We start from the raw sequence: 13805 nt of genomic DNA on the forward strand, positions 1-13805 counted from the left end.
TGTAGGAAACTATGTTCACAAGGTTTGGCCGTACTGAGCAGACAGGCGCAGTAAATACAATGCACACCAACGATTGTGTTTGCTAAGTATTGCATCCCTATGCACTGTGGAAAACCAAACCCCATTTGCCCTTCTCCTTGCGGACACCCACCGGAGAGCCGACGTGTACTGCGACCTATGCACATGACAGCGCTGCAACTTCTCTCATAGTAACACGCGACTTCAAGAGTTGTTCAAGGCAACATCTGTTATAATCTATTGCTTCAGCAGCCAAATTAAAGTTGAGAAATAATAAAACGTACATACTGAATGTCTATGGGAAAGTTTACCTTTGCAGCAATTGCTACGAATGGGTGGATGTCTCATTTGCCCTTCATTAATTACTTTTCACCTTGAGAGTTTCTGCAGAACTACTACGTCAAACTGAATGTCTGCGTGTTTTTGTTTTACTTTGTACCGCAGCAAGACAGATTTACTTCAGCTTTGTCTGCTTGTTCTTGCGTCGAGCTGTCATGCAGAGAACAAAAATCAGATTTTCTCCCGCGTTCCATCGTCGCGATCATGCTTTCATCCTCACGCCTTCCTCATTGCTTGTGATTGTGGCACCGACCAGGTGTTCTCATTCAGAGTGCACAAAATCACCCGCTGTGCGAAACAAGACAAATGCAACAGCTCGGGCGCAAAACGGTCACCATAAGTGCACCACTCTGCAAAAACGCCCGCGAGAAAAAGAAGGCTCCTTCGGCGTGGGAGAATGCAGGGAAGGAATTTCGCTTGCGGAGGACAGATGGCGCAAGTGGAGAGTGTGTTGGCGAGGACGCTCGCCTCCCGAAATCATGGGTTCGCAGCACTCCTGCTATTCATTTGAAAAATTCTTGCAGTAGAACACTCCTTAGAGTGCTCCTAACTTCCAACGTATAACCAAAATTTACTATGTGGCCTGGTGAGGGGCCCTTTAAGTGCAAATGGCCTTTTAGATGGTGCACCAATGTGAAAACGAACACTGGATTTCTGTAAAGTCGGCAATATTCATTGTTACAGTGTCGAAATACAGAAAGTTCCATGAGGAGAACTCTTCAGCATGGAAACTGTTACAAATGCTCTCAAACCTTGCCATAATAAGTATGAACACAAAGAATTACTGGATATAGCAAAATGAAAATCTTTTCTCGCTTACACCAGTCTGCAACAAATGTAAGCTTACAACAAATATTGGATATAACAGACATTTTCATGCCCTATCCAACATGGCAAGATTTATCAGTAAGCAAGGTTCCAGCTTGCACTTCTGCAAGAATTGCCACTTGAACAGAGATTAGGTGTTCCCTTTTGTATTGGCGCAGTGTATGTCATTCAGAGAACTTGCAGTTTGCAAGTGACAAAGCAAATTACAATGCATACAACGAACAAAAAATGCGGATTTGCCGCTTTTATTCGATCTTCGTACACAATCTCACAGATTCCAACCGGTCGCACCAATCTGCTGGAACGATAGGGGGCACCCCACCCAATACCCCTTTCTGAATTGCAAAAGTGGTAGAATATGTACGGCCTCCGAGATTGTCAGTGTAGACTGAGCAGGGCTCCCTTGCTGCACCAACAGTCTTTGAGGCCACGTATAATGATCATTTTTCTATACTGCCCTTACAAGTACCATCTTCGAATGCGCTTTCCTCTGCAACTAGGTCATGTTTTGAATCTGAGCAAAGGCAGGTCACCACTGTAGTGAGACAATGTGTGGCATTAGCATTTCTTCTCGCAGTTCAGCTGCGTACGCAGATTCTTAAAGCTGCTGAAAATACACCCTGAAACTGTAGGAAAATGCTCACAGTAGTATTTGACAGATGCCAATGAGTGTTACATGATTAAAGAACATGCATTTCGCTTCAGCTGTCCCATTAGCACCTGTGCGCCGAACGTGCCCATGAGCAATCTGCTTTAAAATTGTGCGTTAGTGTAAGGTGAGAAGTTGGATACTGCCTCGCGTGGCCATCATAGTGAACTGCCATCTGTCTTGCTAATGACTTCACATTCTGCGCAGTCAAAGGCATTTTTTTTTTCAGTCCATCATTTGACGCATCCCATAGGAAAGTCTGCAATCTTAGCTGCAAGGGCAATTGCGAGGGCCGACATTTAACTAGCAAAATTAAGACACGATTATACACACACAGCACGTGTCCAGCATGTCTTCACGTTAACATGGGGAAACACATGACCCATAGTGGGCCGAGCAAAAAAATCCTCTTAAACTCTTGCACGAAATGCAGAAGACGTAGGTCCTGTGCGTTTGGTCACAGCACACACGTCTCCTGAAAGTTAGGTTTCTCCTCAAATAGGCACACAGGACACACAATTCTAGATGTCCGGTTATCAAGCAAGCACAAAGAACAATTCAGCTGCAACGTGCGAGACATACAGGACAAAGGGATCCTGCGTGTCGGGTCACACTGCAATGAAAGTACAGGACATATGTCTTGCATATTGGATTGCATCACAATAAACACACAAGAAACACTGAGGCCACAGACACCATGTGTGTGGTCAAAGCACAGGAAAACACAAGATGTGTGTCCTGTGTGTTGAATCGCGGCCATGTAGGTAACTTCTTTTTTTGAGGAATGTTGCTAGGTCAGAGCCTAAATAAAAGTTTTTGCAAAAGAGTCGCCAAGTGATAGCGACAAGTTCCTTGAAATTTTGTTTTGCAATTTCTAAAGCCATCTTTCAATTCTCCTGTGGCAGCGAGTCAATAGTCTGAACGTGAAAAGGAAGACAATCCTCGATTTGCTAAACAGTATCAGATCTCGAGAATGTGCTATGCCTAAAGCAGCAGCTTTGATGTACTCGGGTGGCATGCTTTTTTTTCTCTGTATTGCACATTTGCCCAACTAACAGCAGCATCAGTCGCTGTTACGAAGACGAAGTGCTAGATGAACGTGCCAGGGCTATTCTCTTGTGAATGGTTTCATCACGAGAGCCACATCTACATTTTCCATGTCCCAATACAAGCCAAATGCTCTTGCTGTCTGCAAAAATGACTATGCTGCCATTAGTTGGGTGAGCTGCCACACAGGAAAGCTAGCTTTACAATCATGAAAAGGGTCTATTGAATGGAGGTGCATACATCCCCCGTCAGCTATCTTGTCCCACCTTGGGACGCAATGGGTGCGAGGCATTGAGATCCCTTACTTTTTCATCTGGCTATGCTACTAGGCAGCGACATAGCCGAACAATAACCCCATTTAGTACACGAAATAATTGTTTTAAGTATTCCTTCTTTCCCTGAACAGTCATTGATTGAATGGAATCATCTAACCAATGACAAAGTTTTAAAATCATCACTTTCAGCATTTGTTTCAAGTATTGAGTAACAATTTGTTATCTTGCTGTGCCACTGCTATGTTCAAGCTCTGTTAACCTGATTTGTATTGTTTCCGTTACCTATGCTATAGCATTCTTTACATATGTATTGTTTCCCACCCTGCTAAAATCCCCAATAGGGATTGCAGTATTGATAAATAAAATAAAAAAATTAAAAATCCCTCAAGTCGATTCAGGAATTTTACCAGGACAATTTACTGAGGAATTACATCACTAAGAAGACTAAAAAAAAGTCACCGAGACTTTAAAAAGGCTAATCTGTCGTTAAGGGGGGATGCGGGGCTGAAAGGAACTATTGAACCGACATGCCAATTTTAACGTAGTAAATTTGGTTACCCTAGCACAAATAGAAAGTTTTGCATGTCCCATTGAGAAAATCTGTGCGTCTCCTTAGGAAAACTATCATTTTTAAGAATTATAACGTTACATAAACTTTTTCAGAATAAATATCTTCCGAACACTGTATTACAGGGTAGAGGCAGCTTGCTTGCAATTTTAGGCCTCCTTCTGTAGATACCTGATCACTTTAAAATTCATTTTGTTTTTTGTTACTACTGTGATCCAGAAATGTATATTGTTCTCGCGACAGAGCCAATTTACGAATTTAAGATGTCCATAGTCTTGTTCCTCATATATTTTCCGCCTAGAAACAATCTTCCAAAAAATTTCCGCCTTTGCAGTTTCAAAAAAAGAGTTTTCCCAAGTGCGAATTGGCCATAAAGTGCAGAGAAAAATCGATTCAAAGATCTTAAAACAGGCACAAACACACGCGATTTCTGGGTACAAAAAGCTTATTTTCTTTTCTATTGCGCGCACAACCAAAATTGGCGAGGAGGTTTTTTATTTGCTTAGAAATCTTTCAAAAAGCGAGAGAGAGAGGAAATGCGTATTTTTGGCGAATACTTAACCCTTTCGCTGTCACGGACGTACCGGTACGTTCTCGATCGTGTGTTCAAAATTTCGCGCCTGAGCGCAAAGCTGGCGCTCCTGGACGGGCCACGCTATCTGATGGCTCTACAAGTTCGTATTTTCGCCTCGACATGTGTAAATACACGTATTGAAGAGTACGGTGCGACTGCCACTCGCCCCTCTCTCTTTGCCGAGTGGCGCGGTGGCTCAGTGTTCGCTGTATCATGCGTCGCGCGCGTGTGGTTATAGGTTCAAGGGTTGTTCTGCCATCTCCGCTGGTTTGAAGGTTTTTACTTTTCTTCTGTTGGTGTGTCTGTCAGAGGCACGCGCCGTTGCCTCTCCAAAAAGAGTGACACGATTGCTGCTGTCCTGCTTTCGCTCTCTCGCCGCACCGTCGCTTCCGACTTGCAGCAGTAAACGTAAAGCTCTTCGAACTTTGTTTTAGCTTTTTTCCATCTCCCTCTGTCTTCTTGATCACGCAACGTCCCATTTCTCTTCGTTGTGCGGGCGACTGAAAGCACATCCTCCCCGCGCGCAGTTACTTTCGGATGGCTGAGCGCACGGACCTTCGCCTGCTCATTGGAGCGGTGGCTCGATTCCGATTCAGAATACGAGCCGAGCTCACGCTGCTGCTGCTGCTGATGTTTACTAACAACAGCTGCAGAACACTGAAATGTGCATATTGCATTGACTATGTTGTTTGTATACCAATCATAATCAAAAATAAATTGCTATGTTCATTCCCTGTTGTGCTTGTTCCCTGAAACCAAGCCGACACTGGGGGGGGGGCATCACAGCCAGAAAGGTCCGACAGCGAAAGGGTTAAAAGAACGGCTTTCTTGCCAAGTTTATGAACACCGATCGTAACGCAACAAACACGTGTGCACAGTCTCCTGCATGTTTACATGTTACGGCACAACATGCAGGGCATGCTTCCTGTGTGTTTCCCTGTGCCACGTCCTAGGCAAGTCTCGGCCCTCGCAAACGCATGAACCAGCCTAACTTTCCCATTCAAAACAAAGATATAATTGCACAGGCAATGAGACAGCTTGCATCGTTCGAGGAAACGGAACTGTCCCTCGCTTTTTAATGACACTTACACAATACACACTGACTTAGCCTGGTCACTTAAAAAAATAGTATAGACAAAAAAGCCTTTCACTTTGAGACTTCGAAAAAAAAATAAAAACAATTAAAGCAGAAGAAAAAAAAAGATAACCAGATGGCACTCGTGCTATCAGAATGCAGGCCATTTACAAAAAGCGTATAGGTACAATGGAGGCATCCCGCTTCCAAAATTTGCAGAACTCTGTTCTCGGCAACTTGCCCAGAACTCTGTCAATGGGAAAGCGTAGGTAAACTTGCTGTCCGGCGGGCACACTTCTTTTGAACCTCGAGTCTCGCCGGCGTCTTCCCGTCCGATACCTTATAATTGCAGCGGTGCATTGTACAATGAAGAGATGTGTGTGAAAGAGAGAAGAAGAATACTCTACATAAAAAATGCGGTGGAAGAAGAATTGACAATATTTACAGGTAAGATGGTGGCGGCGGCGGTTGGTGACAAGTTTTGTAACAAACCTACAGAGCACGTCGTCACGAAAGAATGTCCACTGAACGGCCGCCCATGTGTATAAAGAGGAAAAGAAAAAGGGGTCCCTAAATGTTGAAAAGCGTACAAGTCTCATCACTTCACTAATCCCACTTTCTTGGCTTCGATTTCGTAGATGAGAAGTCGCCACATTTTGACAACAAACACTTCGGCTTCCTCGTCCAGCACCTGAAAAGCGAAAACAAAAATGAATCCACAGAACGCTTCGTGGTATACTACACAACGGTTCAATCTCAACACAACATAAACAACACGTATTAACTAAGATTGATGGAGGGACTGGCACAAAGGAATGGTAAACGGTGTCCAACGCACTATGAAAGTCTAACTACCGTACTCTAAGAGCCGCATCCTGCCCAAGAAAAAAAAAAGTGCTGGTTTTACATGAGTAAATACAATAACGCTTTTGGATGGGCAAGCTGGCTGACAGATTTACAAAACACGTTACCGGCACAGAAATCAAACGGCACAGACAGAGAAGACACTGCAACGTGAAGCGTTAAACTGACAACTACCGAAGAGTTTCCAAAGCAGACTCACCATAGACACGTCGTTGAGTATGCTCTGTGCAGCGCTGCCGGCCAGCACCTTGGAACAGATGAAGTCCACCAGTGTGGGCTCCTCCTCGCCAATGTACTCTACAATCTTCTTGTTGATCCAGGGCCGGATGCGCTTGTCCATCAGCGCCTGGATGACGAGGAGCGTATGCGCATATCCGGTTACTTCACCTTTCCATGCCCACCACAACAGAAGTCAGTTTTTGATATCGTGCGATGTGTAGTATGCTATCGTAATATGCTGTAACGAGACTTCCATGCACATGTGTCATAAACCAGCTACTTTCTTTCTTTTTTAGAACACACATAATTTTCACGGATTGCATACGGCCGACAGCATTACTGTATTCGTTGAGCTGGATCACTGAAAGAGGTGGACGTTAACTGCACGAGCTAACGAAATGCACACTAGACTAATTACCAAATGTGCAACGCTAATCAACTTTTTAATTACTTTACGGGAGGTACCGAATTTTACTAATTGCAGCCAGTGAGTTAACAAGACATACTTACTTGGAACAAATTTTGAGGATATCAATTTCGAGCTAATTATTCCCAAACTGTGCAATGAAATACAGGGACGTTCCTGTTGCTTTTGTTCACCAATAAATAAAATAGCAGTCTGTTAAAAAGGCAAGTGCAACAGCAGTGAACTTAAAGGGACACTAAAGCGAAACAATAAATCAGTTTAGACCAATGAAGCATTGTTTGAGAACCCTGCAGGGAGTCATTTCAAAAAAATAGTTTGATTTTTAGATGAGAAAATGAAGGTCCAAGTATCAGTATTTGAATTTTGCGCCGAAACCCCAGCACCGGTACGTCAGCGTGACGTCAGAGATTCCAAAGAATGTTTTCGCATTTGGCCCGCGTTGGCTGAATAAAGGTTCCCGAAACTTGCCATGTTTAATATTTGGTTCCTTTAGAACACAATGTAGTCAATCTGTACCGCTATATATAATTAGCAGGCCCTAGAAGATGCCATCAAAATCCAAGACGTCACAGCCCCCGGTGCGGGAACTTAAGTAGGCGTCGCCACCCGTATTTCATTCTTGCGCTTTTTCTGGCTTACCAAACGTCTTATCGTTGTAACAGTGGTGTTTTTGGGGTTGTAGAACAGTAATTTACCGATGCAGAAGAAATCATTTTTCACTTTAGTGTCCCTTTAACAACAGTGAACTTTTACTGCAAGTTTCGCGGCAAACATCACGAGACCCCTACGATTCGTTCCAAGTGGATATGCCTTGCAAACACAAGAGCTACAATTTGTAAATTGCATTATGTGTTGTAAAGTAATTAAACAGTTAATTTGTGATTTCTGTTAATTTAATATGCAGTTATATGCAGTTAATTTCGGTTATATGCAGTTATATGCAGTTATATGCAGCGAACTGGCCTTCGTGTTGCCTCTGGCTTCAACGCGAAACTATTGGCCCTCAATGCACATAAAGGTGTAGGCTCTTCCTCATCGCAGAACGCTTTAAAAGTGAAGCCTGCGCGGCTGCGCCAGCTAGGCTCGAAGTGCATACAAGGCGGCCATTTCGATATGGTAACACAGATTTTTTGGATTCATTTTATCAGAAAAAAAGTGCCTGTTAGATTTGAGTCAATTCGGCAACTTCGAAAGAAACCCATTATGTACAAGTTGGATTCAATATTTTGCACTCCTTGGTTTGCATGAACAGTTGTCTGTTTACCGCTCTTGCTTGCACAGCCTTAAAGAAAGCAGTAGCGTCCTCGACTTCAGGTCAAGCTTCACTTTGAGGGCTTTAGTGCAAATGTCAATGAATCCTGTCGAAACAAGCGACGCGAGCAGCTCGCAACACTCGCAACTCACATTGTCCACGAGGCTTCGGTCGAAGTTGAAGTTGAAGAGCTCTTCCTTCGACGTGGGTATGCGGTCGATCAGGCTCTTGATGTGCTTGCGCTTCTCCTCGGTGTTCATGTGTTGCACCTGCTGCTGTTGCTGCTGCTGCTGCTGTTGCCGGGCCTCTTCGTCCTCCAGGGGCACCAGCTTGCGCTTCTTGCGGGTCTCCGCGGACTCCTCCTCCTCCGCGTTGCCAAACACTTGGGACGCGGCCGCCGACAGCTTCTTGCGCTTGCTGCTCGACGGGGGGCTCTTGCGGCCACTTTGCTGGCCAGGGCTTCCACCTGTCAGGAAAGAAGTGTCACACATTTCAGGTTCAACAATCGTGAGGTATGCGTCTACTACCGCAGTTGAAGATCAGTGCTATGAACGCAGATAAACTACTTATCGGTAGGGGTGTTTGAATAGCGAAATGTTTTTCATTGCATCGAATATTCTCGGTTTCTAAAGCAGTGAAATGAAACAATCAACACATGGCAACATACTGAGCCTACTTTAACACCCGCAGTTTGTCATTATGCAAAGGAGGGGGTGCATGTGGGTGTGTGTGTGTGTCTAAGGCAGTGACCATGTGAAACATATTCCCGATACACTTTTGGCAAGGCATTGTCCGACATCAGTTTTACACCACATAAGGGCACACTAGTCACTGCACATCCTATTCCATTAGCATAACAAACCAACAGCACAACACGCTTTCTATTAAAGAAAGCAAACAAAATGTTCCAGAAAGCCCCAGTCACACCAGTGGAAAACGTGCATGGCGCACCACAGAATTTGCCTCGTGGGAGCTTTTTTTTGTTCCGCTAGAGGGATTAGTCCTGGACCAATACTTTTGCTCACGGCAAACGAGCCGTGAGTGGAGAAGACCACTGAAAGTGGCCCCTTCAGTGATGTTTGCGCAAGAAACTGGGGGAAGTGTTCTGTAAGAGTGCACATAGTCGACATGTCCATTTCGTCTGCTGCTGAAGTTTGGCCGAGCTAGGATATGCATCAGAAGGAGGCAGGCACCACAGCCATTCAGCAGTAGACGAAATGGACATGTCCACTAGGTGGACCCTTATAGAATTGCCCCCCCCCCCCCCCTCGGTGTCATGTGGACTTGCCCGACTGCTCATTTCGCACTACCACCTGCTTGAATCAGCTCTCGCTAGCGCTTGTTTTGGTTGGCTTGGTGTGGTCTCATTTGCACTTGTTTTGAGTGCCATGATTTGCACTTTTTTTTTTTTTACAACGATGAGTAGAAACCAAAACATCAATACGGAAAGGTTTTTGGAGACAGCGCACCATATCTGATTCTGTACAAGACGGACCCTGAATACAATGACGCAGAGGCGACACCCAGCATCTCATTCTCCTTGTGTTTTGAACGCGACGACACCGCAACAGAAGGGAGCACACCAAGATGATTATGATCAGTGGCAATGTCATCTTCATCTTCATAAGACACGACTCGCGTTAAGAACGAAGGACAAAGAATGTGAACTTAGCGCCAATCTGTCAGCAGATGAAGAAAAAGAGCACGTCACATCTTGCACCTGCACACGGAGTAAAATAGTGGAGGCCTAAGTAAGCGAATTTCTTTTGAGTAGACAGATTACAGAGGTCTGTGAATGTTCTAAATTTCGAATGCGAAACAGAGCTCTTGCTGTAAGACTCACGTTTGATTTGAGAATTTCTATTTACAATTGTCGAACATCCGTTTCTGTTCAGAGGTGAGTCTTGAAAGAGGCAAACCGATGAAAACGACAACTGTTCCAAATACGGTGGAACGCCGCTGATACGTTCCTTGCTGTTGCGTTTTCCCGGCTGCTACGTCGTGTTTTTGTGGTCCTAACCTAGATTCCATTGATTTCGGTGTATTAAGTTCCCATTTGATACAGCGCCATCCTGTAATGTTCCCACATATTTAATTGGATTTGAAAGTGGCCGCCCCGTAAATATAACTGTTTGGGAAGGAACTGGCCCTTGTATATTGCAACAAGCGACCAATTTTTTGCAATAAGCGACCGACATTTGCAATGAATGACAAAAGCTGCACAAGCTAGGCACTGCACAAACATGGGAGAAAGCATGCACGGAGCAGTTGGCAAAACATGTGAAAAAAGTGCGCATCAATTAAAACTATGGTCATGCGAATATCGAAATTTTTGAATATGAATAGAATAGTTACCAGCGAATATCGAATAATGATATGCACATGCATTTATTAGTGAGTTCGTTTAACATGCAAACACTGCAATCACATTGTCATTGGTAAAAAAATTAACTAGTAAGCCGTTCTACTACAGGATTGTGTATTTAGCTCATGTTAGCTTTGGAAAATTGAACAATTTCTGCTAGTTGTCCGTTCTCCACAGCCTGAGCCTTATTATGCCTTGCCAATTTCCCGTAAACTCAGACGCATTTGACCCTGTACCAGTCGTCGATAATCGCATTTGCTGTCAAGCAATGAGCTGTGGACTGGGGGTGGAATCTGCAAAAGAGTGCGCCCTCGCTGTTCAAAATCCACGCCCCTTGCTACTGAGATGCTTGCTTTCCTGCAAAGCTTAGGGGTCCAGTGGCTAAGCGTGTTTTAAGGCGAAATTTCGCCAGCAGCATGAAATTAATGCCAAATTCAGCACGAAATCAAGACACTTTCTTACATTAGATAGAAATAAAAGCTAAAAACCATGTTTGTTTCGGCACAGCCAGCAATATGTTCAATTTGTTTCGAATATTTGTATCCAACCAAATGTTCGAAAATTTTAGACTACCTAGTTTTCTAATCGAATACGAATATTATATATACAATATTCGATAATATTCCAAATTTTCTAATATTTGCATACCCCTAACTAGAACCTACCGGGAACAAGCACAGGGCTGCGTTTACTTTGGGGCCTGCAAGGGTTTTATTTGCATTTCAGAATTGCCAGTTCTCCTTTGTGAGCTTTGGCGCAGTAGAACGGTGTTATGCATTCAAGTGTAAACAAAGTATTGCGGTAGAGGCCACAGCCACGGAACACCGTACATGTTCCTTAATTACACATGCACGCACGTATCGTCCCTCATCGCGGTACGAGCACCGAGACATCTAACGCCTGCACTCACAGCCACTCAGACTGTTTCTGACGTGCTTAGGCGGTTTGCGCCCTTTCCTCACGGTTACGTTTTCCCAGCCGGTACGTTTTTTTAAAATCCACGGTCCCTTTAAGATGTATGAATGGGGTTCTACTGTAACACTGCGCAGACGCCAGTTACAGAGTGAAACCGATGGGGCAGACAACTTCTGCTCAAGAATTTCCAGCCAATCAGTAAGAATGCTTCACTTTAAAACGGCCAACAAAGAATAGACTGCTTCCAATGCAACTTGCCCGAGCCTCGAATTTCCACACTATGACCAAGCAAGCGTGCGCATGTCCGAGAATTGAAGCATACGATCGCGACGTGCCCTCACTTTCGCCCGCAAGGTGGTTCCTCCCATTTCCAAGTGCGGTACAGTCACCACAAAGCATTTCATTGAATGAACACCAAACTCCAACTTTAGCCGCCGACTGCTGCCGACACGGCGCTGCTTATGCCTAAGCCGGTCGAGGTGTTGGGCTCGCAGGAAGCTCGCTCTAGATATATACATGTTCATACCCGTAGACGAATACAGGGAGATCTGGCGTGAGACCATGCACACAGGCTGAACTGATGGCAGCGCGCGTGCATGATGGGAGGTTCGCGCACAGTCAGCTGGCCACTGTAGTGCAGTCCACTTACAACGATATCAAAAAGGAGAGAAAAATCCGATCGTTATAACTGATCATCGCTATATCTGGACTGCTGTAAAAGAAAAGATGCCAAACATGCCTTCGTAGCTCCCAAACCAATCTGTAGTAGCAACCACTTGAGTTGGGCAAGTTGGTTCATTTTGAGTAGAACTTGAAGCAGCACAGCTCTTCGCGCAACTTCCAAGTTTTACTCCAAGTTTTCCCAAACCAAATTTGCCGCTTGCGCTAAAAAATAGATGTAGAAAGTAGGCTGTGAAAAAGCTTTTATAACTGAATACAGTCTACGCTCGTTACAACGGACCCGCGTACAACAGACTTTTGGATATAATGGACCATATTTCAACCTTAGTTTGTTCTACCTATTTTATTAATGCAACGAAGTTTCGCTTTTAACAAACCGCAGTACAACGGACTATTGGCTACAGAGGACAAAACCAGCAGCAATTTTTTTCAATATCAGGCTTATAAAACATACTTTCTCAGTGTCGACACAGGCTGACAACTGCCTTGCGAAGGTCAGCCAATGATCATGGCTGAATACTGCACGAGAGGGAGAAGACGGGGTGGAAATGCGCTGTGTTCTTTTGCACACGAGGCACCGGGGGGAAACAAGGGAAAGGGGAGTTTTACTCCGGTGGCTGCTGCTTATGGTGCTGCTGCGTGGCCGCCGTATTTTGAAAGCGATCTGCAATGTGGACAAAGTGCTCACTCTGTGGGCAATGTCCAGCTGATATTCTCTGGTATCTTTGTATTTTTTTTTCTTGAATACCTTAACGAAGAGCCAGTTTAGAAGACCTAGTTGGAAAGCTGGTCAGGAGTTAATTTTTTTTAGAGAACCGTGCTGCAATTCCCGCAACTTTGCTAATCCGGAAATGTGTTCCAGTTTTTACAAGTTAACAAAGTACACTGAAATCTCTATATATCGAACACGGATATATTGAATTATTGCATGTGTCGAGCCCTTTCGATATCACGTGGACAATTGGATGCATTTAAAACTTTTTGTTTCGAACAGGGTTGGGCGTAAAACGGATTTATCGAACTCCGCCACCCGAGACCACATGCGCTGTTGACAGGCGGCGAGCTTTCCCGCAACGCCCTCGAAGATAGCGGTGGCGCAATGGGTGTTCCCGCCTGCTGCACATATCCATCGCGCCGAGGGCGCCATTTGAACGTAGCGGCGAACACGCATGGTAGCTTGGCTAGTTCGACAACGTCAACGACGCATTGCATTTGCTGCACTGCGCCTCACGAGAACTGGCGTTTTGCATCCACAAAGATGCGCGACAGCGTCACAAGGCTCACTGATAAACGGCTTGGCAGACGCCACTCAATACATTGTTACACTGTTTCAAAACGCTTCGACTGCCGGACGTGGAGATCTCAGGGTTGATCCCGCATGCGCTGCTGCTGCCCCGCTCCCGACTTCAACTGAGACTGCTGCTGCTTTGGTCCTCCTACGCCACCACTGCGGTGCAATAGAGGGCACCGGCCTATCGCTTGTGGATTGTTTAGACTATGTTGACGACTCCGTGTTTAAGCATGTGGCTGCCAATAAGAAGCGGGGCTTACGCTGCTGCAGTACTTTCAGCCATAAATAAATACTTTGTGTGAAGCTTCAAGAGAGTATTTACTGCGCCATGATTGGGGCGCAATCGGGGATCATTGTTCGGAGCGCGCATTCAGTTGCGCTGCGCACAATGGGCCTAGACCTTGCAGACTTCGCACGG

General features: G+C 44.9%; 1 protein-coding gene across 5 annotated transcripts in view; it reads right to left on the bottom strand.

The window, feature by feature from the left end:
• Positions 1-1398: 1398 nt before the first annotated feature.
• The window catches only part of LOC142587977 (RNA-binding protein 25-like), a 51446-nt gene continuing 39039 nt past the window's right edge, over positions 1399-13805 (bottom strand). For all 5 annotated transcript variants that reach the window (XM_075699383.1, XM_075699386.1, XM_075699385.1 and 2 more), the window contains 3 exons: positions 8288-8601; positions 6437-6583; positions 1399-6064 (listed from right to left, as the gene is read on the bottom strand). In XM_075699383.1, the coding sequence (XP_075555498.1) occupies positions 5972-6064; positions 6437-6583; positions 8288-8601 (554 nt within the window). In that variant the 3' untranslated portion in view covers positions 1399-5971. The remainder of the gene's footprint in view (positions 6065-6436; positions 6584-8287; positions 8602-13805) is intronic.

Source organism: Dermacentor variabilis, chromosome 7 (genome assembly GCF_050947875.1).
Source record: "Dermacentor variabilis isolate Ectoservices chromosome 7, ASM5094787v1, whole genome shotgun sequence".
In the NCBI taxonomy this organism is placed as follows: Eukaryota; Metazoa; Arthropoda; class Arachnida; order Ixodida; family Ixodidae; genus Dermacentor; species Dermacentor variabilis.